Source organism: Aureobasidium melanogenum, assembly GCF_000721775.1.
Source record: "Aureobasidium melanogenum CBS 110374 unplaced genomic scaffold scaffold_23, whole genome shotgun sequence".
Lineage (NCBI taxonomy): Eukaryota > Fungi > Ascomycota > Dothideomycetes > Dothideales > Saccotheciaceae > Aureobasidium > Aureobasidium melanogenum.
Genome location: NW_024470075.1, coordinates 377,294 through 398,406, shown reverse-complemented (window position 1 = coordinate 398,406; position 21,113 = coordinate 377,294). Strand labels below are relative to the sequence as shown.

Here is a 21,113-nt window from a genome sequence, read left to right as displayed (position 1 = left end):
ATACTTTCACGCCCAGACAACACCGCGATCAAGCACGACTGTACGCCGTCAAGCTCTGTAACCAACTTCATTCAGACAGCTCTAATGCAGATCAGGGTAAAGGTCCCGCGGATAGATAATGGTGGTGACCGGGATCGCCTGGCTAAAATGGTAGTGTTGTGCTGGCTCTCGTGCTTGGACATGTATTGAAATCGAGATGAGTTGAATTGATCAGATGATCACTACACGACTCGGTATCTCCACTTCGGCAAAGACGTGCCTTGTTCCTTTGCGAGGCCACATGCAAGAGCAGAGTGCAGGCTTTGACATGAAGTCAAGATGTAACTGCTTGGAAGCTCAAGGGACGAACCTTTCGTGAAGCTGTCTGTCACTTGCCGAATACCGATGGTGGTGTTGTCTAGATGCATGCATGAACCTTGATCCTCTTCCGGCGGAGCGACCCCCGTCACCGCGGGCAGAAGCAGGATGCTCCCTGCGAGTCGTTGACGACTCGAGGATCCTCATGCTTCATTCGAGGACGGCTCGAGCCCGAGAACCAGGTGGAGAGGGATGTGAGCAGTGGACAATTGCAGGTTGCAGGCCCTCCGCTGCAAGTGAGATCACCATTGCAGCTGTGTCGTCTGGGCAAGGCGTATGCGCTGCCTCAGCCCGAAACTCGTTGTCCTGGACACGAACCCGAAGCTGAGCGAAAGCCGTCGGCACTTGATGGCAATGTCGTTGTTATTGAACGAGGACTTTGGGTGAGATAAGACACCATCGAGCGCCAGCAAAGGTAGAGCTCAATAGACGTTGAGGTTGACTCGAGGCTTTCCGCGGATGAACAACACGTGCCGTGTAGGAAATGGAGAAAAAGGAAGAAAAAGAGGGTTAAGGCAGCGGGCCGTAAGCATGCCGTAGATCAAAGTTCAATGCAAGACGTGGCTTTGTTAGTGGTTTTGGATTTGCTTCCATTTCGGCTCTTGTTGGATTTCATCAAGTCTACGGCAGTCCGCAACGGGTGGTCGACTTCCAAGGCAAGAGCGACCTGCGAGTCATTGTTGTTGTTCAGCTTACGCAGGGGCTTACAGACCACGACTTGCTTTGTCTGCAAGCTTGTTGATGACAGCATTCTACGTAGGAACAGCTGAGAGCCTGAGACAGCGCCGTCCGATGCAGCCCCTCCCCTTCCCAACGGCGGCCTGCACGTACGAGTACGTCTTCACCTGAAGAGGAAAATTGAAATGCCGAGGCTTGCTGTGTCAGTTCTTACTCGCTCGTTCGAGGTGCAGATTCTCTCCTGCAGCCGTCTCGACCGGCCTTGCATTAAACAGGCAGGAGTCGCGTCATGATGCACGCTTGCATGCATGACATCCACGCCGGTTGTGTCCTATAAATGTTACGCGACAGCTTGATGCGCTCTTGCAATGGTACAAGCAAGGTCTTGTCGATGTAGAGACTGGCACTAACAATCTACGGTACATACTGTACTCCACTTGCCCAGCCCAGATCGGTGGAACGATCTGGTCGTTATCAACGGCGCGAAAGCTTCCTGACTACTCATGCTGTGCTGATCCGACGGAGCTGTTATTGCAATATGGAACTATCGAAGTGACCCCTTGACTCGTGCATAAGTCTGCTGAGCCAAGTAACTCTCAGTATTTGATGTGGCAGTCAGATCACAGAGAAATATAAGGATTGGGAGACAAGAGGCAGAAGGTAAGCCGTTGATGAGCGATTGATTGAAGGCATTTCCAAGCAAGAATTGAGGTATAAGATGCTGTAAATCTCGAACAGGCCTATGTACAGACAAGTGGACCGAAACTCTCTATCTTCCCAGCCATACTGTGGTCAGTGTAATGTATAAACTCATTTTCCGTCCGTTTTCCAACCAGCTGCTGTACAGTTGGAAACGCCACCAAAACACCATCGCCCCATTACCGGAGCCGAATCGAAAGTAAGGACAAAAGAAAACCGAAGTTGCTCGAAACAACTTCTGCCAGGTCGAGGCGCGCTGTCTACGCCAGCAAAACAAGAAAAAGGCGCGGCGCAATGAGATGTGAAAAGCGCTATATGCGAAACCGCTGGAAAGATAAAAGATGATGTGTATATGTGCAAGATGCAATAGATGCAGGCAGAAGGCATTGCGCCTCCTTGAGCAAAGATCGACAAAACAGTGGTCCTTTCTGCCGGTACCGGGGTATGAAACTGAGACTTGGAAGTCAAAAGAAAGTGTAAAGACAAGAACAAGATGCCGATGTGACGCTAAGAAATGCTGAAAGCTAGATGATAGTGATGGTCGAACTCCAGAGTGTGACAAGCACATAACCGGTATGTACAACGCGCAAAAGCCAAATCAATACAGCATAAGCAGTAAAGGAACGGAAAATGCCTGTTAGTCCAGCAACGGAACAGGGATGCAGGTAGCCACGAATCACTTGAGCTTAGTGTCCGAATGCACAGCAAGGATGGATGCTGCAGCTGACGAAGCCCATTCGTGGTCGTCATAAGGAGGTGTTGGCCATTGTGGATTTAGACTGTCGCGCTGCCTTCGGGGTGTGATGGCCATGGACTTGGTAGGGGTCATATCTGTTTGACCAAAACCAATGTTATTGTCCTTAGACGGAGAGGGTGTCAGGTAGGGAGCTGAGTAGCCAGGATCCGAGGTCACGTGCGCGATTGGAGGCCTGGTGTTCTCTTTGCCCGAGGATGGCTTGGCTGGGGTGGGCTTCTCAAGCCGTCTTGCTGCCCGACGCGCGTTGGTCAATGCCTCGTCAAGTAACTCCTCTTCTTCGTCGGGAGTTTCGTATCTTTGACGAGGGTTAAGCGATTGCCTGACTGATCGTCGTGTTCGGCTAGTAGTCTGCGCATTAACAGAAAGTGCAGGCGAGGTGCGTCCATCTGCGACTGTGGAAAGAGAGTGGTGGCGCTTGAGAATAGGCGTGCTTGACATGCGTTGAACTTGTCTGGCAGGCGCATTTGAGGCGCGCGCGTCAAGACTAGAACGAACGCTTTCTAGAGCCTTATCAAGCTCTGAAAATCCCGTGTCGGCAGCAGAGTCACGGGCAGGTGGCTCTACAGACATAGATGACCTGTTACTTGATGCCCACGGTGCACACCCAACACTTGTTGGTTCTGACTCCTCAGGTCCAGGCGATCCCGGAATCTGGTTACGACCGGAGAATCTGCGAGCCCTCTTGCGAAGGTGAGAGAAGAAACTTTCTCTGACACTTCCAGTAGGCGAAGCAAGGCCACTCATACCGTTGAGAGCTTTCTCGGCTTCCTGACGATGGTACTCGGCGTAATGGTTTCCGTGAGAGTTAACAGATAGCTGCCTTGCGATCTTCTTCTTCTCGGTGGCTTCAGTCTTAGCACTGGCAGTCACAGCATCATGTATCGGCGAGACCGGCTTGATTGATGGTAGAATAGGGATCGGTACGGCGCTGTTCCATGTTGCTCTCTTGGTGAACGGAGGACGGAGTTTGATTGAGCCGGCACCTTCAACTCCTCTAGCATTAACGGGTGAAGGATGGGAAGTGGGTGCTTGAGGAGCGTGCTCTGGAGGTGGTGTGAAGTCTGTAGTGCTAATGGATTTTCTGAACCACGATGATTTCTTAAGAGAGATACTGCCTTGGTTAGAATCTGGCGAATTCTCGAGACTACCCAAAGTAGAGCTCTTGCTGCGAAGGAACTTGGCGGTATTTGATGACTTGGGTCTTGCAGGATCAACGGCATCAGCAAAGTACTCGTGCTGAAGGGCTTGTGTTGAAGTTGGTCGAGCGTTAGGATCCCACATTAGGCACCAGGTAATAAACCGTGCGAAACTTGCGGACCACTGAGGGGCCTGAAGAATTGTGTCCATGGGATGAGGTGCCATCTTTGGGAAGGAGAATCCAAGCTTGCCGGCCAGGCGGACACCATCTTTCCACTCGCCACCTCCAAGCTTTTGACCGTGCTTGTTGACCCAAAGACCAGGACTGCCCATTATCTCACAAACTCGCCAAACCTGGTCAACTTCGTTGCCACCGGGGAAGAGAGGCTTCAAGGTTGCAATTTCCACAGCCATGGCACCAAAGGCCCAGATATCCACCGGCGCAGAGTACTGACCAGCTCTCAGGAGTACCTCTGGTGCACGGTACCATCTGGTGGAAACGTATGTTGTGTAGGGAACCATGGAGTGTGTTTCTCTTGCCAGTCCGAAGTCGGCAAGCTTAATAGTGTAGGTTGGAGGTGTCGATGGAGGTGTCACTAATGACGAGTATCGTTTGAAGGAGCTCTGTGTATCGGGTGCCGACGATGAGACCAGAATGTTCTCCGGTTTGATATCGCGGTGGAAGAAGCTGTGCTCGTGAATGTGCTCCAGGCCGCCGAGAATTTGAAATAAGATGCTTTTAACAACAGTGCCATCGAAGGGCTTGTGATCCCGCGTCTTCATCAGTTGGTAGAGATTGCCGTCCATGTTCTCCATGGCAATGTGCAGCTTCTTGCTAAGAGGGTCGAGAAAGATGTCGTAAGCCGGGACCAGATGAGGGTGAGCCGGTATTGACTTGAGGAAGATGACTTCTCTGAGGTCCATACATTGCGAGAAGGACTCGAACGTTTTCTTCATGGTCTTGACAGCGACCTGCAAGGTTTGGTTAGGCCGAGTCTAATGATATCGACGTTAGAAGATCGACATACCAAAGTGTTCCTTCGTACGAGGTGAGCGCCAGCGCTCCTCGTCCTTGCGAGGACTACACTTCCGAAGCTGCCATCGCCAATGTCCTTGATGATCTCGTACTTGTCCTCCAGACAGAGAGATCCGGTGTTAGCATTCGAGGACCAGCCACGAAATGAGTTGTCCATGGCTACAGTCATGGTCGATATAAGCTTGCTTGAAGATATCAAGCTGAAGCTTAGGAAATTGAGATGGATACTCTACTGCATCTAAATGCAGATTGAATCGCAGAGTATGAAAGAGGGAAACTCTGGATAGTAATCATCAGTCTGTGTTGCACAAGATGGCTGGTTACCTATTGATTGTGGTAGAGACATACCGGTTTCAGCAAGACCAAGTCTAGGCATACGATAACAACGTGTTGGGACGGTGGACAAGACAATCAGGACTCGGGAGGCCGTTGAAGTTGTCTTGAGGGGAAGCAGCGTGTATTAGGATTAGTTCGTTGCGGGTTAACGGGTATAAGAGTTTGGTGGTTGTTTGATCGAGGAGTACGGTAAGTGAGTGGATCCAGATTCGGAGGAAAACAAAAAGAGCGAAAAAATAGACAAAGGAGCGTGGGAGTTGTTATGGAAAGGAAAAAGGAATCTCGGTGTCCAAGGTAGAGGACGTGAGGACCCCCAAGACAGAGGGCAAGAGTAGCGTAGTGTGCGTAGATCTTGCGGCCGTTCGTGGCGCACTGGCGGCGCGCTAAGGTGGCTGGGACCTTCGCACGGAAAGGCGGCGGTCAGAGTCAGAGTCCTCAAACCACCACGAGTCACTGACCAGGGGCCTGTGCTTGTGAATGGTTTATTGTTAGGTGGAAGCCCCTGAATTTGAGCTTGGAAGGACTCGGCCGGGCAGGGCTGCAGCCTCCCTGAAGTGGTGTTTTATGAAGAGCAGGTGCGAGATAAATGCAGCTTGTGAAACTCGCCAGAGAACATCGACAGAGGTGTCGACTGGATAATGCAATTGAATTAAACTGTGAATGGTATGATTTGACGACCGTGCGACTTTTGGCGACCGTGCGAGATGGGCTACTTGCCTATGCTGAGCGGAGAGAGTAAAGGCGAGAGAACACCGCTTGTGGCTGCACTGGCTGGTTTCTTGAAACGGAGCTTTGCTTGTTGTTTTGTTGATGAAAAGCAGCGAGCGCAACAGTGAATCTGGTAGTGAGCAGCAGGAAAGAAAACGGCGGCCCTCGGTTCTTTGGGTACATTAAATGGCAGGCGCAGTCAGGCAGGCTCGCGACTGCCCCGAGCAGTCACCAGCACATGCATATTGTGCTGTTGTTGATGACACAGATGATAAACTTGGCCCATGCACATCGCTCGCGGCTACAGTAAACTCCAAGGTTTAATCTAAGATTACTCGCGAAGAAATTCATTTGCACACATATATGACATGTCTGATCAAGTGCTATGGCTACTGTCAAATTGTCGACTACACGCTCGGCTACCAGACGATGAGACCAGTGATTCTCCGATGCATCAGCGAAGAGACAACCGTTGGCAAGCCTGCTATAAATGACTTGGACGAGAAAGCCCCGTTGTGATCACCAGCGACTGGTCTGAATTTGACTTTCGGGATGCCCAGTGCCGGAAACTGTAGCAAAAAGCCAGGAGAAAGATCGGTGGACCCTTCGACATGCTCATGACATGTCAAGTGTTGTTGAGATGAAGCTCGCTGCCGTGCGCCTATCTGGTGTGCTGGTCCCCTTGATCTGCCATACGGATTGACCAGGCGAGTGTTTCCAGACTCCCCGCTGCTACCTGAAGGTCGTTGCAATTCGTGGATTTTGGGGTCGTCTGTGATTCGCCAAATTCATCCATGGTGGCCGGGGGTTGGCGGATATTGGGCCTGCATAAAAACATCTCTGCATCTGACTCTGGACGCGCGATACTCGCGCAGCTCGCGCGCAAAGAGTCAAGACAGCAGCGCCGTCTACCTGCTTGGGACTGCATACCACGTCATAAGGACAGCAGCAGCAGGAATTACCATTGTTTACACAATGTCATGGTCGATCTTCTTTTGTTTTGGATCTCCAGGAACAAGTTTGTGCCCCTGTCAGTCACCACGGGGAAAAAGCAACGTGCTGCAGGCACACCCAAATCTCGAGTCGGGACATCAAAGTCGTCATTTGCTATTACTCTGAGACGAGGGTGTCCGTGTTGAAACTGTACAATCGTCAATGGTGTACCGAGATCTCTATTTCGCGGAGTGTCTGGGGCTGTATGACAATCATGCGTTCACGTCGCTCCCATATTAGACGGCTGAATATGAACCATGTCCTCCAGATCCGAAGACGACTGCACGTCGGAACATGATGACTTCGTCGTACCGCAGCCAACCTTCACAAGGTGGCTCCGCATTCAGTTTCCACGTGCCCGATGCAGAGTAACATTGTCCACGAGGCTATATGCAAGTAAGGACGGGATGTAGGGTCGATTGTGCAGCAGCGCAGTGACACCAGCAGGTACGGTGCAGTACTGAGTTGACGACCTGACTATCTGTCTGCGACGATAGCCATTGTCCCACTGTATCGTCCCTGATATTAGTTTTTACCGAGGACATGGATGTTGGATATTATGTCTCGACAGAGCCAAGTCGGACTCTTCGAGTATCAATGTCGGTTCGAGATGATTCTCGAGTTCTTAAGGCTATGCGAGATTTGCGAGATTTCGAATGTGCTGATGGAAGTTGCTAATAAGATATTCATTGTGTGCAGTCAAATACATGCTAGTATACTGTGCCCGACTAGACTCATGTCTACACGAGCTGTTGAGTTGAACAGATTTCTTAGCTCTTACCAGGGACAGAAGCTCATGTCACGTCCACCACAATGGCTTCATTTCCACCCGAGAGCTATCAAAAGCCAAAATATCAGCTTCAAGAGTAATACCGACAAGGTTGCCGGCTCAATAGGATCTACAGACTACATTGGATAGTCTGCTACAAGTCACGACGCCTCTGGATCACCTTCTAGAATATAGTTGGAACGAAGGATTCGTAATGCTTTGACTCCCTTGATGCTTGCGCGCCATTGTGCGCATGTGCACATTCATTGTTACTGCTGTCATTTGACCATCATCCGAACCAGCCACCAGGTCCGCAGACCTCACAGCGGGCGTCGGTGTTGGTTGAACAGACGTGCCCTCTTGAGTCTGAGGAGAGAGCTCTGGTCTGTGATTGTCGTTATCCCTTTGCTCCGAAACAATATCCACAAGGGCAAAACAACAGAGACGTGGCTTCCAAAAGTCTGGCTCATCTGCCCTACCAAGACACACTGTTGATCTGTTACCCAGTCAGAAGAAGAGTTTTACAAGTCTACCACGAAGCGCGTTTGCCGGCTATCCACGAAAAAAGTCCTCGGCACCAAAGCAAGAACGATGTTCCTTTGCGTCGTTGCCTTTGACCTTTCGTGTACACTATCGGTGTGTGTGTGTGGAGCTTTTTGTGGTTGCTGGGACGACGCGGGCAGCCAAAGACCAAATCCTCGGGGCTGCTGTATCATCCACTGTTGCTCACACACTGCTGCTGGCCTAGAAGATCACGCCTGGCTATCATTCGATGCTTTCCAACGAGTTCGTGCTTTTGCAAGTCTGGCTCTGACCTCTGGGTCACATGCACAGGGAATAAGGCCATGGCGAAAAAAGGCCAGACTGGTGGCTTTTCTGCCGATTACGACGATGTTGTCCATCAGTATTATCACATACCGCCTATCTAACCTGACCGCGTGTTGTCCGGAAGAAGAGGCTGGGAAAAATGGCAGACAAAGCCTTTCTCTTCTCGGCGAGCCGGGGTTTGACTAGACAAGGACATTGCTCAGCAAAAAGCTTGCTCACTTTCTGCTGCTGAGGGCCGAGAGCTGACCGTCCTCAATATATTTCCCTCTCCAACCGACCTCGCGGCTAAAAAGCCTGCTGCACCACAAACACGTTACGTGAACCGTATATTACTATGTCCTGCTCAGATATTGCCGTTCAGTGCCGTTCGGATGGAAAAATAAAAATCGCAGGATCAGGTTTTGGTCATGCTCTTGGTATTCTACATATTGCACCGAAGTTTGCCGCTTGTGCTCGCTCCCTCATAGTGCTCAACGATATAGCGTGCGGATTAGTATACATAGACCTGACCAAGCAATGCGCGACACATAGGGCATGTTCAACATTCATCTATACTTTCTGCTTGATGGACTTTCGGATGTATTTCCCATAGTACATTTGTAGCACCGAATGGAGTCTTCGATGGACTGTGTCAGCCCCTTTAATCTTCTGGAAGGACATGGAACAATGCTTTTGGCTGTGTCTCATAGCTTAGCAATCAGATCGTCACAATTTCGCAGTATCATTGCCGTGGTCCGTCGCTTCGACCAGGTTGGCGGGTTTTGAATTGAGAACGCTTCATCAGGGTTATGTAGATAATGATAATGGGCTCCTATGAAGGCTCTTACCTCATGACTTCAGGGATGCGAAGATCGACAATTGCCTGCGTTGTAACGTGATTCGTGATTCAGAGAAATATTGTCAAGCCAGAAAAATGATGGTGTCTCAATCAGGACTGCTAATCATCCTCGCTGTCACTGCCAAAGATCGCCTTGAAGACAGCATCGCCGGGTCGTTCCGCTTCGATGGCTTCGTTGACTTCAACATCTACCTGTGATCTGGCTTGGGATTCAACTGGCTTTGCTGAGGAAGTGACGTTACTTGTTTCGGAGACATTCGGAGGCCGTGACCATGTCTCGCGCATCATTTGATCCATCTTGTGCTGAGAAACCACGTCAAGTCTGCTGTCTAGGACAGCACTTTCATCACCAGTAGGGCCATGACCTGGGTCCGCGTGGGCCGGTGCTCTAACGTTGAATCGTTTGCAAAGAAGACGAGTTGGATAGAATTGAATACGCGTGCGAGTCATTGGACCAAACATGCCAATCTTCGCAGCGGCTTCAGCAGGATCTTCGGGCTTTGTGGGTTGTTCAGAACTTGACGGCACCACATCTGTAGCAAGTCGGGGTGCCGATGACGAACTGGTAAAACGTGATGCCATGAGACCAGAGATTGGTTTGAAGACCTCTGCCGCTTGTGCAAACTCACGCATCTCTTTTGTCCACTCATCAATAGACGAACCCTTGACACGCTCAGGTAGTGCATCACGCTGTCCGCTGCAAGACTCAAGAAACGAACGATACCGAGCTCGTTTGGCTTCGTCTTCTGCGTATGGCATCCAGCCACTACTACCGCGTTGCAATGCCGAAGCTGCGACTGAACTGTCCAACTTGGGTACCAAGTCCCACAAAGACCTCTGTTTGTCAGCCTCCGATCTTTGCCAGCCTTCAGGAGCGGATTCTCCGCGAGCCATTGGAAGATTTGATCTACCTGTGGCCGTTGCAAGCCTGTCGCGTGCCGCTTGACTCATGAAATCGAATATGGACTTCCCAGGAAGCTGCTCTTCTCCTAGTACGGCTGCTCTTTTCGCAGGATCCATAGTGGAGACACGAGCGGCATCGGCGGTAGATAGATGAGTCGACTGATCAAGATTGGTCGCCGTAGCAACTTTGTTCGGCTCCCATCCTTGAGGTATGTCGGGAGGCGGATACTTGTTCTCTTGACTGGTCAACACAAGAGAAGATGCCAGTACGAAGCCATCGAGTGGAAGACGACCGTCATGACATTTCCTGAAACCATTGCTGTGTTTCTGACCTAGCTTTTTGGACAAGAACGTAGGTTGTTTTAACCCACTGAAAGCAGGGTTGGCTGTAGTTGCAAGGATACCACCTTTCTTTTTCTTTCGATCACCGCTGATGATGCGATTGTAGGATATTTTCGGGCCCATGTCATAAGGATCTTCCTCATCTGAGCCGGTATCGTTTAGGACGCCGACGCCAAATCCGGTACGCTTCACTTTCGATTTGGATTTCGTGGGTCGGCTGAACTGCTCAGAGTCGTCTTCTTCTCCATTGTCTCGTTGATAGGTAGATCTGTCTTGACCCAAACGCTCTTCCGCGGTGTAACCCAGACCAAATCGATCTTTCTTGCGATTGAAAGCTACCATGCGCGAGTTATCAGGCGCGAAAAGGTGTGTCTCGTCGCCAGACGCAGCGCCAGCAGAGTCATCGATACGTGCTTTCCTCCTGACCTTGGGTCCGACGCCCTGTCCCTGTCTCCAACCCATCTTCTGCAGAAGCTTCACGCCCATAGTCTCTCCTGTTGGTCTGAACAGGTCGCTCATTAGGCTGCGACGCATCTGATCCTGGCTGGTGGAGCCCAACCCAGCGAAATCGGTTTGAGTCTGGAGTTTTCGGGCTTCTGCTGCAGCTGCACGATCCTCGTCATCCATGAAGTCTTCGGGGCGAGCGACTTGTGCATCTTTGCGACGGTTTGTCCGCGATGAGGTAAAGGTTGAGGGCGTCCATCCTTCTTTTGAGCCTACTGTGTTGAAGTAACCAGCGCTGTATCCTCCGGTGAAAGCACCGTGAAAACGCTTCCGACCCTGCTCATCAACAGCATCTTGTTTCCATACCGGTACAAAAGAGCCGTCGTCGCGGCTATCGTCGATATTCGGCAAGGGTGTTCCGTATATAGTATATGGTGAAAGTTGTTCATGGTCTCTTTTCCGTTTGAATGATGACATTCTCATCTGATCGCATCGTGTCGTGTCGTGTCAAGGCAGCTACCAATTCTAAAGTTGGTGAAATTAGTACTCAACCTACGTCAGGGTTGTTAATTGAAGGTAGAGACCGGTTGCCAAGACACGTTGAACGGGCTCGACTTGCGGAGACCTCAGACTGACAGGCTCAGGCTGGTTCTCCACAACACTGATGCTTACTGTAACCTTGCCTCGCGCGTCCGTCTCCTTTTTCTTCACCAACTGGTGTCTCTCGCTGCGTACGTTCGATTTGTCGACAGGATTCCGAGACAGGATTCTGAGACAGGAAGTTGCGAAGCACAGGAAGTCGCGATCCTTCCTAAAATAACAACAAACCTGTCGCGATTCGTCACTTCCTCCAACAAGTCACCTTTCACCAAGACGCACTTTCTTGTTCGGGGCGCTGAAGTTTAGACATGTCCGCCATCGCTGCGCAAAGCCGCCCGCAGACTAATCCTGCTCCGCCCTCCCCTCGTCGTCACCCATCGCAGTCTCATACCAGATCGGCCTCCGCCGCTGCAGCTCCACAGCTCGTAAATGTCGCAAGAAGGGACCATGAGAGCAACGATCTAGCACAACAAAGCTCTTCTTCCCGCCATCGCGCTGACGCGCCTGCACGATCCGATTCAACGCGCAACGCCGCTTCTCAGTCAAGATACCATTCTCAGGAAATGCACACCTCTAGTTCAAACGGCACTCATGCTGCCGCTGCCTCTGGAACAAATGTCCGTCGACGGACCACTATCGACGCAACTACTGGTCACTGGGATCTCGGAAAGACAATCGGTGCGGGAAGCATGGGAAAGGTGAAGCTGGCTCGCAACAAGGAGACTGGTGAACAAGTACGCGACCCAACTGCGATACGCTTTCTTATATTCCCATGCTAACGTCCATCAGGTCGCTGTCAAGATTGTTCCTCGCCAGTCAACCGACGAACATCGCAATGCCCAAGACCGAGAAAGAGCTGATCATTCCAAAGAAGTAAGAACCGCTCGCGAAGCTGCTATTGTCACCTTGGTCGACCACCCCTACATCTGCGGCATGCGTGATGTCGTTCGCACGAACTACCACTGGTACATGCTGTTTGAATATGTCAATGGTGGTCAGATGCTTGACTACATCATTTCGCATGGTCGCTTGAAGGAGAAGCAGGCGCGTAAATTTGGTCGTCAGATTGCGAGTGCGCTCGACTATTGTCATCGCAACAGCATCGTGCATCGAGATCTGAAGATCGAGAACATTCTAATCAGCAAAACCGGCGACATCAAGATCATTGACTTTGGCTTGAGTAACACCTTCTCACCCAAGGGCCTCCTTAAGACGTTCTGTGGTTCCCTCTACTTCGCCGCTCCTGAGCTTTTGCAGGCAAAAGCTTACACCGGTCCCGAAGTTGATGTCTGGAGTTTTGGTATTGTCTTGTATGTCCTTGTCTGCGGAAAGGTTCCATTCGACGATCAGAGTATGCCTCAGCTGCATGCAAAGATCAAGAAAGGAGCTGTAGAGTATCCGCCTTGGCTGAGTGCAGAGTGCAAGAACTTAATCGCTCGCATGCTCGTCACCGATCCTTCGCAACGCGCCAGTCTTGGGGAAATCATGGTACACCCTTGGATGACGAAAGGATTCGGCGGGCCTCCTGAGAACTACCTACCTCCTCGCAAGCCACTACAGTTGCCACTGGATCCCCGAGTCCTGAAGAAGATGGATGGCTTCGATTTTGGTACTGCGGAATACATCGAGCAGCAGCTCACCAAGATCATACAATCTGAGGACTATCAAAAGTCTGTGGTTGCAATGGAGCGCCGCCACCAATCCGGACTCTCAGATGCGCAAAACAAACAAGGTAGCATGTTTGACTTCTACAAACGACGTAAATCCACAACAAGTCGCGACACTCTTACTGGACCCTCTTCCGAGGCTGTTCAGCTGGGTTCAGACCCTTTGAATGCTTACAACCCACTGCTTTCAGTGTACTTCTTAGCCAAGGAGAAGATTGAGCGTGAAGAAAGGGAGTCTAATCCAGGCGCTCTAGCTATTCCTCGCTCGCCTGGTGAGAAGCCATTGCAATTGCCTGATCTCCAGCCACCGGCGGCTGCTTACACGAACACTGCCACTTACGAGATGGCCGGAGAGGCACCAACAGGAGGTAGAAGCCGTCCTCGAGCCAGGACACATGGTGAAGAAGAATTGCAGGAGGACGCAAAGAAGGCCAGATCCACCGACCGCGCGCCTCCAGTGCCATCTCCTGCCATCGTTCTTCCTCCACCTGAACATACACCGGTAAAGAAGGAGAGCACGGCAGCGGGCTTGCTCCGCAGATTGAGCACCAGACGGCACAAAGACCCTGAAAGACCAGCCCCAGCAGCGACCAACGATGCCTACTCCACCCCGAGAAAGAGCTTTAGCATGAGGAGACAGCGAGACTCTAGCGCCAACAGACTACAGCCCGAACCTGTTCTCGAGAAGCCAGCAGAACTACTCACGCCAACACCCGAACGCGTTGGTTTAGGTCGCTCTACCAGCGTCAGCGCTGCCGAGAACAATCGCGATAACACTCGCAGAGGTGTTTCTGAGGGCTCTAGTGCTCGACCAGCAGTAATGACCCCTCAGTCTAGCAGACGCGGCGACAGACACTACGGCGATGCTTCTTCGGATGCCGAAACCTCGGGCTCTAGAACAGTGCCTCTCGCTTCAAGGACCAGGTCAATGGGTCACGGTCGCAAGGAGAGTTTCCAGGCTCGCAGGGCTAGAAGAATGGACACTCGCACCGAAGACGTACCTGAAGAGACAGATCAGGACCTCAGGGAGGTTGAGGCATCTCATGCAGTTAACAGTGCTGGTGAGAGCCCGAACGGAATCAAGCCTGTCTACCTCAAGGGTTTGTTCAGTGTATCGACCACCAGCTCAAAGCCTCTGGCTGTGATTCGAACAGACATCATCAGGGTCTTGAAACAGCTCGGTGTCGAGTATCGTGAGATCAAGGGTGGATTCAGCTGTCGCCACGCTCCTAGCATCGATATGGAGAAGCCCAAGGACGAGCAAGCCGCGGCAGGATATGGAAGTCACAGACGAAAGATCAGCTTTGGTGGGTTGATGGGAGGCGGCAGCACCGACCCAGCTACACCCACACCCCCACGTCCTAGAAGAGATAACAGCTATACTGCCAGCGACAGTTCTGACGATGAGGACGCAAGACGGGTTCGTGGTCAGCAGCACAACCGACCCGCTGGTGAAACTTCGACACATGTGCAGAGCGATCTTGGCGAAGGCATGGTTCTCAAGTTCGAGATCTTTGTGGTAAAGGTACCCTTGTTGAGCCTGCATGGTATCCAGTTCAAGAAGGTGGATGGTGGCACTTGGCAGTACAAGAACATGGCGCAAACCATCTTGAACGAGCTGAAGTTGTAGAAGATGACGAGAGCAGGTGGTGGAGGTAATGGAAGGTGTAGGCATGACATGGCATTCCAGGCGTTCTTGCAGGCAAAGAGGCGTTTGGATGAAGCATGAGGCAGATTTATGGGCTTAATTATGGGATTCCTTTGGCTCGAAGAAGCATGAATATGAACGAAAGCAGAGGCTAGAATTTTGACATGAAGCATTGTATGTTGTGATTCCATCACGTTCCGTCTCGTCTTGTCTCGACGACAGCTATTTCGCTCTCTCACTTCACAATACCAAAAGCCTTTTATACATCCTCGACGGATACACACAGTGCCAGAGAAGCACTCACTGACGGCAGGATGCATGTGTGCACGGACCATCCAGCCATATGGAATAAGCTTCACGGGCCGAGCGGAGTCGAGGAAGCAGTGTGTGCGCATCGTGCCTTCCTCACCAACACTCAGTCATATCGTAACAATCGGCCGCTCCTTCTCGTCTCGTCGTCTCACGCTCCCTGTCGCCGTCGCCTTCGAAGCTTCACCGATCCAATCCTTCAATCTGTCTACTTTCACCACCCGCGCAGCCAAGATGCTGCCCTCGCAGCATGTCTTCTCGCATCAGCACCAACATCAGCATCAACACCATAACCAGCACCAGCAACACTATGCGCCCCAGGAATGGCAGCAGCAACAACAGCAGCAGTCTCACCACCATCAGCAGTCGCACCATGGTCTGCAGCAGCAACACGCTCAAGCCCAGGCCCAAGCCCAGGCTCAGGCTCAAGCACAAGCTCAGGCTCAAGCCCAGGCACAAGCTGCCGCTGCCGCCGCCGCTGCAGCAGCTGCCCAGCAACAACATTACAATCGCATTGCTGTGAACAATGTTGCTTCAGCCGCCAGCATGCAGCCTTCCCACGAACACCAGCTCCAGCTGCAATCCAGTGATGGTGCCGTCAGTGACGAGAACCGCCGCGTACTCGAGTGGATCGCCCAGATGATGAACCCTCAGACACGTGAGGGAGCTTTGCTTGAGCTGAGCAAGAAGAGGGAACAAGTTCCCGAATTGGCTCTGATCCTGTGGCACTCGTTTGGTATGTACCCCTGTATTGAATTGTGGCCGATCATTGCGTTGACTTTAGCTAGGTGTCATGACTTCGCTCCTTCAAGAGATTATCTCTCTTTATCCCCTATTGAACCCCTCGCAGCTCACCGCCGCTGCCTCCAACCGTGTCTGCAATGCTCTGGCTTTGCTTCAGTGCGTGGCTTCGCACGGTGAGACTCGTGGTCTCTTCCTCGGTGCTCATATCCCTCTCTTCCTCTATCCTTTCCTCAACACAACGTCCAAGTCCAGGCCCTTTGAATACCTGCGTCTGACTTCTCTTGGTGTCATCGGTGCGTTGGTCAAGAACGACAGCTCAGAGGTCATCAACTTCCTCCTCACAACTGAGATCATTCCTCTCTGCCTCCGTATTATGGAAACTGGTAGCGAACTCAGCAAGACCGTTGCTATCTTCATTGTTCAGAAGATTTTGCTCGATGATCTTGGCCTTCAGTACATTTGCCAGACCTACGAGCGATTCTACGCTGTTGGAACCGTGCTTAGCAACATGGTCAACCAGCTAGTTGAGCAACAGACGGTGCGTCTGCTCAAGCATGTCGTGAGATGCTTCCTTCGGTAAGTTACCTTTGTCAATCTTCAGGAACCACTTTCTAATGGCCACTATAGCCTTAGCGACAACGCCCGCGCTCGCGAAGCACTCCGCCAATGCTTGCCCGAACCTCTCCGCGATGCCACCTTCTCTTCAGTGTTGCGCGACGATGCCGCGACCAAGCGTTGTCTGGCACAACTGCTTCTAGCTCTGTCGGACCAAGTTGTCGACCCCTCGCAGCAGAGCCAGTCTAACCTTCTTCCCTGATCAATCATTCTTATCACACCTACCGTTCTTGTCCAATTTTTGGCGACACATCTTTGTTGGCTGCGCTGCTGCTTTTATACCCAACACTCGGTTACAAACACGAAGATACGCACTCTGCTCGAATTTTCCTATCAGCCTCGTTATACGAATCCGGCTTCGACAAGAAACAGTCTCCGATTCTTTGGAGGACCCAAGCTTCGCTTTCCGACAACACACAAATGTACCTATTCATGCTCGACACGGCTTTTCAGGAGGTTGTCTCATCTGGATCTTTCTCTACGCCCTTACTTTTAGGGATTTGTTTTTCTCTCTTTTCTCTATACCAATCTGTTGTAGTAGTAGTGGGTCTTTTCTTTACTTTCGCGAAAGGAAAGGGTGGGGGCGGCATACAGGGGAAAATGAGGAGTTCATATGGGCATTCTATCTCTTTTTTTTTTCTCTTCTCAACTGCACAAACACGAAAAACACAAGAAACTGGGATGGAAGGCGTCAACAAGAAAAGGAGACAGAAAGGAGTTGATGGTTTTTTGTTCTTGTATTCCTCTTTTTTTTTTTTTCTTCTTTTTTTCTTCCCTGCATAGCACTGCGATCTTCTTCGTTTTCCATCATCCTCGCACCAATGAACTCATCAATGTCTGACTTTGTTTCTACACACATACCCCCCTTGTTGTTTTTGTATCCTCCGGCATACCCTATCAAAAGCATCTTGATTGTTTCCCCTGTCTGGTATCTTGTGCACTGTCTCGGGTATGAAGTGTGTTTTCGCGGTCGATGTCCGTCTCGGCATTCAGTACGCTGGTGCTTTGTGCTCTAATGGCATAGTTCGTATGTCGCTACCATTGATATTGTAGACCTTGCTGATGTATATGGCTCACATGGCTTGAAGGATGGAGCAAGCATATTTCGCCGTTCGATCATGCATCTGCAAACATCTTCCGTTGTCAAGATCATGCTTTGTCGCATGTTCTGATAGATGACTTTACTAACGAGTGTCTCAATTGTGGTCAGGAATGTGTAAAGAGGAGCTTGTGGTAATTACAAAAAGACAAGGGCTTTCATTTCAAACTCGCTAGGCGCCCAATGCTCGGACATTGACTTGGTTATCGTGGAAAAAAAGAACAAGAGTATAAAAAGAGGATCCAAGCGCTTTCCCCTCTCGGACAACGTGAATACGAAACTAGGAATTGGCCGTGTGCTTGACCAACATCTTACTCCTCAGCCTCCATGGGAGCCTCCTCATCGTACTCCTCCTCACCTTCGGAGATGGAAGCCTCCTGGTACTGCTGGTACTCGCTGACCAAGTCGTTCATGTTGGATTCAGCCTCAGTGAACTCCATCTCGTCCATACCCTCACCAGTGTACCAGTGCAAGAAAGCCTTGCGACGGAACATGGCAGAGAACTGGTCACCGACACGCTTGAACAGCTCCTGGATCGAGGTCGAGTTACCGACGAAGGTCGATGACATCTTGAGACCACGAGGAGGAATGGAGCAGAGGGCGGTCTGGACGTTGTTGGGGATCCACTCAACGAAGTAGGCGGAGTTCTTGTTCTGAACGTTGCGCATCTGGTCCTCGACCTCCTTCATGGAGACCTTACCACGGAAGATGGCAGAGCAGGTCAGGTAGCGGCCGTTGCGGAAGTCGGTGGCGGCCATCATGTTCTTGGGGTCGAAGATTTGCTGGGTGAGCTCGGGAACCGAGACGGCGCGGAACGAGTGGGCGTTACGGCTGGTGAGAGGAGCGAAACCGACCATGAAGAAGTGGAGACGGGGGAAGGGGACCATGTTGACGGCGAGCTTGCGCAAGTCGGAGTTGAGCTGGCCAGGGAAACGGAGCGAGACGGTAACACCGGACATGACGGCGGAGACGAGATAGTTCAGGTCGCCGTAGGAGGGGTTGTTGAGCTTGAGAGTGCTCATGCAGATGTCGTAGAGAGCCTAACACGATTAGTCCGCGGAGCGGTGTAGAAGAGCTGGATTGAGACAAACCTGGTTGTCGATACAGAAGGTCGCGTCAGAGTTCTCGACCAGCTGGTGGACGGAGAGGGTAGCGTTGTAAGGCTCGACAACGGTGTCGGAGACCTTGGGCGAGGGCATGACGGAGAAGGTGGCCATCATACGGTCGGGGAACTCCTCACGGATCTTGGAGATGAGGAGCGTTCCCATACCAGCACCGGTACCACCACCGAGCGAGTGGGTGATCTGGAAACCTTGGAGGCAGTCACAGCTCTCGGCCTCACGACGGACGACATCCAAGACCTGGTCGACCAACTCGGCACCCTCAGTGTAGTGACCCTTGGCCCAGTTGTTGCCAGCACCGGACTGACCGAAGACGAAGTTGTCGGGACGGAAGAGCTGACCGAAGGGACCGGCACGGACGGCGTCCATGGTACCAGGCTCCAAGTCGACGAGGACGGCACGGGGGACATACTTGTTACCAGAGGCCTATGGTGCGCATTAGCATTGGAGTAGTCAGTGAAGGGCGGACTGTTGGTGACTGACCTCGTTGAAGTAGACGTTCATGCGCTCCAGCTGGAGATCTGAGGTACCGTTGTAGCTGTTAGGCAGTCAGCGAGCTGTCATTGCGGGTGAGGATGCGCAGGGAGTCAACGTACACACCAGCACCGTCAAGGCCGTGCTCGCCAGAGATGGTCTGCCAGAAGGCAGCACCAACTTGGTTACCCTGTTGATAGTGTCAGACGCGTGGTTCCCGAAACAACTGGAGCTCATTTCAGGTAGGCATACGCATTGGCCGGTCTGGAGGTGGACCTATAGGAGAAAGACGTTAGCAACAAAGCTCTTGTGTGCGCAGGCAGTAGCAGGGTGTACACACAATCTCACGCATAGTGACTGTGATGGGCTGAGTGATGAAGAGGTCTGGAGGGTCGGGATACGGTGGTCGAGGAGATTGTCGGTTGGCAATGGGCGTGGGAAGGGATCAAGGGGAGGCGGTAGGCAGGAGGAAAGCACCGAGCGCTCCTGCTTTGATTTCTCTTGGCACCCAAACATCAACAATCGGCTGCTTCCGCCGTCCTATACAGCCGCCACGACCCTGGCCCATATTTTTTCTACCATTCATTCACTCAACAATAATTCAATTTTCACTGCCACGGTCTACTCCTGACTGTTCCTCAGAGCTATTTGAGATAGCTATCAAAGTGCTTGTGTCATATTTCCTGTATATGTATCCCGTTGTCCCTGATATCGATCACTTAAGCTTTCCACGTTTCACTGTCTCCGTGTCAGGTGCGAGTCCGCTCTGCCAGGTACGTTTTCACATCTTTGGTTCGTGCCATTCATGACCTCTTCTGAGGCAACCCGTTCACTAGCTACATCATCCAACAGCTATTCTTCTCAAGTGCTGGGACTTAGTATATTCCTGTCCAATCTGTTGATGCTCAATCAGCCGCCCCTATTTACTTCTATATTGCGGCAAGGCAAATTATTGATAGACCGCTCTGCGCACATTGACCGCTCCCTCAAAGATCTACCTTCAATTCCCAATTTCGTCTGGCCACTCCGAGACAGCAAAGCGTGTGCCAGCTAGGGTCTGCTGTACCTAGGTAGGTCACATCGATTGTCGGGGAGGACGGTTCTGCTCACCAAGACAACGGTGATGCAGACTTTCGCGGCGCCACAGCCATCATCTCTCATCTGTCGTTCGACAATGACATGTCTTCTTCAGGCTGTCTACCTTCTCAAAGCTGCCTGACGCTTCCAAGGAACATGTTCGAATGGATCGTCAGCCTAGGGCAGCTCAATTTTGTCATTGAAGATTGTCTGACCGCCCACAGGGTCGTGGATCGGGGTGCTTGAGCCCCTGTTGGTCCAAGCTTTTGGTTGCTATGTTTTGAAGTGCAAATAAACCGTCATGCCTATCGTCCATACTTCGCTCCAGCCTACCTTACCTCCACGTCGTTATACTGTCGTTTCTCTCGTTGCACTATTGATTTTCTGTTTTGATAACGATTCTCTTTGTCTTTTGCTGTATCTCTTTTAATCATCCTACGCCCGCCATCAGTCTTCTTTCCTACAAGCTGACCCAAGACGATTTCGACATCCCTGTCTTCTGGCCTCGCCATGGCTTACGACAACAGTAACAACCACAAAGATCAACAATTGGGTCAGCACATTCATTTTTCTCCTCCTAAGCCACCACATTCTCCAAAGAAACCCTCACCACTTAGACAATGCCAACGACTCTCCTCTATACCAGACTATGAACAAATCAACAACTTGAGCTTACACGACGATGATTCAGCAAATTACTTACAAGACCTTCGCAACAACCGCGTCGCGCGACTCAACGGTTCAAGACCACCTCCACCCTCAAGAATTGCAAGCAAGCGCCAGCAGCAGCGACCCAATTCTAGCGACGGCTCTATTCCGACCATAACTAACAAGCCAGCAACGACAACCACGCATACCCGCCAAAAGAGTCTCGATTCTATCAATCGTGAGAATTTCACCGGTCGTCCACTTGTAGCGCAACCAGGACCTTTCG

General features: G+C 51.4%; 6 protein-coding genes across 6 annotated transcripts; 2 read left to right on the top strand and 4 right to left on the bottom strand.

Moving 5' to 3' along the window:
- Nucleotides 1-2,410: 2,410 nt before the first annotated feature.
- M437DRAFT_68821 (Pkinase-domain-containing protein) lies at nt 2,411-4,833 on the bottom strand (the record flags this gene model as incomplete). Its single annotated transcript, XM_041025181.1, has 2 exons — nt 2,411-4,600; nt 4,657-4,833. 2 exons carry the CDS (start codon nt 4,831-4,833, stop codon nt 2,411-2,413), a joined length of 2,367 nt encoding a protein of 788 aa, XP_040876878.1.
- A 2,814-nt stretch (nt 4,834-7,647) lies between these two features.
- On the bottom strand, nt 7,648-8,317 carry M437DRAFT_68820 (uncharacterized protein; the record flags this gene model as incomplete). Its single annotated transcript, XM_041025180.1, has 2 exons — nt 7,648-7,966; nt 8,205-8,317. The coding sequence occupies 2 exons, from the start codon at nt 8,315-8,317 to the stop codon at nt 7,648-7,650; spliced, it is 432 nt and encodes a 143-aa protein (XP_040876877.1).
- A 918-nt stretch (nt 8,318-9,235) lies between these two features.
- Nucleotides 9,236-11,302, bottom strand: M437DRAFT_77943 (DUF1604 domain protein; the record flags this gene model as incomplete). Its single annotated transcript, XM_041026910.1, has 1 exon — nt 9,236-11,302. The coding sequence occupies one exon, from the start codon at nt 11,300-11,302 to the stop codon at nt 9,236-9,238; it is 2,067 nt and encodes a 688-aa protein (XP_040876876.1).
- A 686-nt stretch (nt 11,303-11,988) lies between these two features.
- On the top strand, nt 11,989-14,722 carry M437DRAFT_56107 (protein kinase; the record flags this gene model as incomplete). Its single annotated transcript, XM_041022991.1, has 2 exons — nt 11,989-12,159; nt 12,215-14,722. The coding sequence occupies 2 exons, from the start codon at nt 11,989-11,991 to the stop codon at nt 14,720-14,722; spliced, it is 2,679 nt and encodes an 892-aa protein (XP_040876875.1).
- Nucleotides 14,723-15,595: 873 nt separating this feature from the next.
- On the top strand, nt 15,596-16,610 carry M437DRAFT_56190 (Rcd1-like protein; the record flags this gene model as incomplete). Its single annotated transcript, XM_041023001.1, has 3 exons — nt 15,596-15,785; nt 15,838-16,369; nt 16,421-16,610. The coding sequence occupies 3 exons, from the start codon at nt 15,596-15,598 to the stop codon at nt 16,608-16,610; spliced, it is 912 nt and encodes a 303-aa protein (XP_040876874.1).
- A 1,208-nt stretch (nt 16,611-17,818) lies between these two features.
- Nucleotides 17,819-19,454, bottom strand: M437DRAFT_77939 (beta tubulin; the record flags this gene model as incomplete). The annotated part of the gene is made up of 6 exons (XM_041026909.1): nt 17,819-18,547; nt 18,599-19,054; nt 19,112-19,166; nt 19,225-19,292; nt 19,355-19,378; nt 19,443-19,454. The coding sequence occupies 6 exons, from the start codon at nt 19,452-19,454 to the stop codon at nt 17,819-17,821; spliced, it is 1,344 nt and encodes a 447-aa protein (XP_040876873.1).
- Nucleotides 19,455-21,113: the final 1,659 nt, after the last annotated feature.